Source organism: Wolffia australiana, chromosome 4, assembly GCF_029677425.1.
Source record: "Wolffia australiana isolate 7733 chromosome 4, ASM2967742v1".
Classification (NCBI taxonomy): Eukaryota; Viridiplantae; Streptophyta; class Magnoliopsida; order Alismatales; family Araceae; genus Wolffia; species Wolffia australiana.
In genome coordinates this window covers 6278445-6283799 of record NC_135838.1, presented here as the reverse complement: position 1 = coordinate 6283799, position 5355 = coordinate 6278445, and the positions used below count along the sequence as shown (strand labels likewise).

Here is a 5355-nt window from a genome sequence, read left to right as displayed (position 1 = left end):
CTTCTTCATCTTCATTATCCGTTTCTGGCTTCCATTTACTCTTCTATGTCAATTCTGCTCTGCTCCCCCTCTTAAACTCACGCCTTCTGCATTTTAATTTGAATTGACTTCGTTACAATCATCTTCATCTTCATTTATTTCATAACCTGCTTGTAAGCCCCTTCTGATAACCTCAGAACCTGAAAGGTGGGGGCACAAAATGAAGGTCCCAACTCTTATCACAAAATGATAAGATGTGGGCACAATCCGAAGCAAGAGAAGAATGAGATTTGAAATTTATGATATTCTTAAGGTTTGAAGCAAAACACAGTAGTTCACACTCTATTTTGAGCCAGTCCTCATGAAGGACAACTTCAAGTATGTCGTATTTCTGCTATAAACCTTCCACAATGTTGATTTTATTGAAATGCGGTAATGCTTGTTTGAATGGGATGTTTTCATATCTAGTCTAACTTAATTCATGGATGTTGGAGGACGTGCTATGGCTTATCTAATTTAGCAAAAAAATTACAGGAACTAATAATTTTTTTCTCTAGAAATTGGCAAAATGAAATATTATATTAGTCCACTACTGATCTGGGTAATTAACTCAAATTTCTGGTGGTCCAATTGTCACTCTAAGATGGTTTATCCTTATGATTCAATAAGTAACTGATGGAATGATGCCATATCTTTTTGGAGGTGTGACTTGTGTTTTTGCGTCTAGACAAAAATTGTATATACTCAATGAATCAATACATTAAGATTTAATGAAAACCTATTAAGATGACTCAGGTTGTAATCATGCTACCTTGTAGCCACAAATCCATTGTGAAAACTAGATTATCTCTAAATATGTATACTCGGTTATCTGATTATTTTTGGAAATAACAAAATATAAATATAATATCAAAATGTCAGCTCATGTTGAGATTGTACAGGATGATTAATAACTAAAACTTGCAAACAAAAGCAATAGCATGTACAGGGTCATGTTTACAAGACAACATACAATGATTATTCAAGAATACAACACATATCTTCACCCATTTAGACAAAATATGGCACTTTTGCCGTCAAAATGTGGCATTTAGGGCGATTTACTTCTCCCAGAAGATGATTTCACCCTGTTCCCCAACTAACCCTAAGTCCTTGAGCCTCCTTTCTTGGTAGTATTCCAGAACATCCAGCTCTTTCTCTCTCTCTTCAAAACCCATGTCGATCTGCTTCAACACCTTCTTCTCCCCTTTGCGAATCCACACTGCTATTTCAAGTCTCTTGTCTAAGCTTCCGGCTTCTAAAATGGACTCATCCTGGCAACAAAATGCTTAAAAATGATACTCCCAGAGATTTCATTTTTCATGGAATAACAGTTTAACAACCCAAATCAATGCCATATGCGTGCCTTTAATCACATCAGAAAAAAAATAAGGCCAAACTTGGAGATCATTGAATTACACAGGCAAAGCATAATTCAAGCAAGAACATAGTCTCAATATCTCACTTATCTGTATCCCCACTAAAAGGTTTCGGGTTCTGTTTCAAAACCTTTAATTACTGAGAAAGTTCTTAACAGATCTGATTGTCAACGCCAAAAAACTTCAAATGGAGAGAATGGTATAAGAGGAAGAATCATCACTCCCCCAAACAGAAAAGATGACAAAAGCTTGCAGATAATTCCATCCAGACGATCCCAACCCCTCCTCTTTGGGTATTTCATTCATTTTATCACTAGGAGTTATTCTGAATTTTTCCCATCCATCATTCTCATCTTGAATTTTTTCCTTTAATCAGCGGTAGGCCTCTCTTTAAGAGAAAAATAAAGAACTCAGAAATAAACTAGTGTTGCCTTCTCATACACCGGCTTCCCCTCTATTACAATCACTGCCTCATTTATTCAAAAAACAAGTCAATACTTCAATAATTTCTGGTTAATAACTCTCCCTATCCCTCTCACTCCAATAGATCCCCCAAGATCCCAACATTCACCAAAACATTGTTTCTATTTCCCTCTCGCATTCAATCCAAGGTCAGCCGTTTGACAGTTCTTCTGAAAAAAATATGCGAAGGAAACTCTTCCAAGTCTTTGTGATACAAACTCATGAGTTCATATCTAAGCAAGGTGACAAAGGGATTAGTCATAGGGGATTGAAGGGACTTACTAAGACACAGAGGAGAGAAAAAAATATGAACTTTAATTCATCTATACTGCTTGGGAGGACTACAAATATTTAGAAGAGAAACTGTCATTGAACGGAAATTTATGAAAAAGCCCCACTAGTCAGCTGAAATGACCAATCTAACCCCCATAGAAAAGCATGGGAATCGGCTATTTCTGTTTTAGGCACTCTCATAACAGATAATTGACGCAGCAATTTAGGTCGCAAAGGAAAACTTACTTCTTCAATGGTAGTTTGGTAACCGGACAACGCAGATCTGCATGCATCTCTAATCACGCGGCAAATCTGCCCCTCGTTCTGATAGCTGACAGGTAGCTCAAGATGGCCCCACACAGAGTTTCTAAAAAGCGCCTCCAAAAGAAAGCAATCGGATCCTCCAAGAGCTAGTAGACGAAGATAAGGGATCATTAAAGGCGGAAGGGACTGATCTAGATAAATATCAAAATATGACGTTTCCCCCAAGCCGTTAGACTCAGCAATGTCAAGTTTATCATCAAGAAATTCTTCCGATTCAGGAATCCCAAGCGTCAATGTATAAGAATCTCGATCTGGCGTTCTTTCAATGAACCCATAATCAAGGGCTAGTTCTGCGTTGCTTTTTCCAAGGTCATACTGTATGAAAACCTGCCGACCAAAATTTTTCACGCATCATTAAAAAGGTTTTGAAATTTTTTATTTCCATGAACAAAGAAGACAAATGATGAGTACTATGCATTATTCTTGAAATACGTGAAAACCCCACTTAAATCAAAACTTACAGGGATTATTTTTCATATTCTTCATCAAAGACTAAATATTGTAAGAAGAGTTTTATGGATGCAGAAAGTTAAGGCCCTTTTTGCATTAATCATCAGGCTAAAGAAAAATAACGAAGGTGAAAATTAAAAATTCACCTGTTCACCAACTTTGATTGGAACGGTTGTCCTTAATGAGAATATCTCCTCCCTCGAGAACAGACCCTTCCCTTTAATTTCCCATGGCGAGTCTTTTGAGGTGATTTTTGGGCTATGGTTTACCTGTCAGAGCATAAAATGAAGAGTATTAGACCATAGTTTATGTATTTACCCAATAAAGATAAGTTAGCATGGGAATAGATATTCAAAACATTGATCAGTCTTCCATTACCCGAACAGGAGATCTTGATTCATAAACATATAGGAATATGCCAAAGCTAATCATGATTCGCTAAGGAAACAAGCTTAAATGATCTTGTTGAAATGATACTTATGCATATAACTTACAAAATCAGCCACGGGAATTAAAGTAAGATTTTCCCCGCTTAGGCCTGACAATGTCCTCGACCTGATTATCCCAAAAGCCCAAACAAAGTCCTCAAATGTTATAGGTGAGGGGAAAACACTTTTGTAAGGCAGTAGAATCTCTTCTTCAACCTTGAGAAATTCACTCCTCAAAAAATCTTTGACCCCTTGTACTGTATTGAGTAACTGCGTCCCTATATAACAAATTCAATCATCATCATCACCATCATCAGGTAAAGCTCAAACACTTTAATTCATCGCTGTAGCATAAATGAACGGGTAATCACCACCCATGATGCATCCCATCGTTCAATTTCGACTGACCTTGAAGCTCTGACAGTTGTTCTTCTGACCTGGAATAGAAACCCCAAGTAGCATTAAGAACTTTTCAGAAACCCACTAAAAAATGACCAACAAAAAACAAAAAACCAAACATCGATACTTCCCCACAAGTACATCAAAATATCAAAACATCATACATAGCAATAAAACCAAACATCAAAATTCTAAGAAACACAAAAAAAAATCAAAACTTCTCACACAGAGAAAGAAGTAAGAAACCATAAAAAAACTCTCCACAAGTCACAAACCGCCATCATTCAACCCATTCAAAGAACAGAAATAAAAACAAACATCAAAATTCTAAGAAATCACAAAAAAAATCAAAAACTTCTCACACAGTGAAAGAAGTCAGAAACCATACAAAAACTCTCCACAATTCACAAACCGCCATCATTCAACACATTCAAAGAACAGAGATAAAGCGCAGAACTCTGAATCCCTTCACAGGAAATAACACCCAACGGCGAAGAAACCAATCCAAAGAACGAAGATTTTTCTTCCTTGACCCACAACAAAGTTAAAACTTAAATTCCAACGACATTCCCACAAATCAAAGAACCAAAAAAACGCGAGTAGAACCAGAACTGACCAGAACAAGGGAGAATCAGTCGACGCAGGGAGTATATCAAGGTAAGGTTTCCAAAAGGATTCAGCCCCTTTGGCCCTCTCCCTGAGGATAAAGAGCGCCAAAGACACCCAAGGCCGGAGACCACCGCAGAACCGTCGCATTTCCGGATCAGCAGCCACCGCATCCGACGAAATCCAAACCCGCTTCGGCACCTCCAACACCAATTCATTCCTGGAAAGATCCTTCTTCGCCACAAGCCCTAGCCCTTCCTCCACCGTCGCCAGCTCAACAGCCGGCGCCGAAACCCCTTTTTCCTTGGCCCAACGCCATAAATTGCTCATCGACGCGGGATCTTGCACGAACATCATCGTCTTTCCTGCCCGGCGATGTCGAATTTGAACCAAATTCTTCGCCAGAGAACTCTTTTTTCGCCACTGGATCGGAATCGCCAAGCTGGTGGCGTAGACATTGGAAGAAGAGGAAGAAGCGATCGCCGGAGAAGATCTCAGAAGCGCCGTCGATCGTGGAGATTGGAGGAAGCTCGTTGAATGCATCTTCTTCTGCAATTCTCTGCTTCTTCTGCTCCAAGAACGCTCGTCCGAGAGGGAAGAAGTATAAGAAACGAAGCAGATAACCTGGCGTCGCATCCTGGCCGTCCATTTCGAGATCTGATGTGGAGTACTCATTCCCCCCTTGCCGGGGAAAACATATATTGAAACAAACACATGAACATGTCATTTTTCAAAATTAATTCATTCATAGGAATAGGGCTGAGAAAGGAGTTGATTGACTTGAAGTTGCAGAGAAAGTGCATGACATTAAATCAAAATAGAAAGAATTTTAGAAGCGCGTATTCGTCTATCCAAAATTATGGTTACTGGGAACGATTACTGAATTCTTTTGGGACTTCAAGATGGACGAATAGCTTTCCTGGTAAGATATATGCTTATATGCACTTCATAGAACCCTACCCTCGAATTACAGATTTTGAAGTGCTTACATATGGATTTCTACTCTTGCTAGAGCA

General features: G+C 38.8%; 1 protein-coding gene across 1 annotated transcript; it reads right to left on the bottom strand.

Moving 5' to 3' along the window:
• Nucleotides 1-922: 922 nt before the first annotated feature.
• Nucleotides 923-4976, bottom strand: LSMT-L (Rubisco methyltransferase family protein). The gene is made up of 6 exons (XM_078573470.1): nucleotides 4350-4976; nucleotides 3743-3771; nucleotides 3401-3612; nucleotides 3053-3175; nucleotides 2379-2783; nucleotides 923-1292 (listed from the first exon to the last, which is right to left on the bottom strand). The coding sequence occupies exons 1-6, from the start codon at nucleotides 4973-4975 to the stop codon at nucleotides 1080-1082; spliced, it is 1608 nt and encodes a 535-aa protein (XP_078429596.1). The 5' UTR covers nucleotide 4976; the 3' UTR covers nucleotides 923-1079.
• Between the last annotated feature and the right edge of the window lie 379 nt (nucleotides 4977-5355).

Excerpts from the sequence above, each read along its gene's own strand:
- LSMT-L (XM_078573470.1), bottom strand. The coding sequence starts at position 4,975 with ATGCGACGCCAGGTTATCTGCTTCGTTTCTTATACTTCTTCCCTCTCG. Across the intron at positions 3,772-4,349 it reads ACTGATTCTCCCTTGTTCTG|GTCAGAAGAACAACTGTCAG; the intron begins GTCAGTTCTGGT and ends TTTCTATTCCAG. Across the intron at positions 2,784-3,052 it reads CAATCAAAGTTGGTGAACAG|GTTTTCATACAGTATGACCT; the intron begins GTGAATTTTTAA and ends TTTGGTCGGCAG.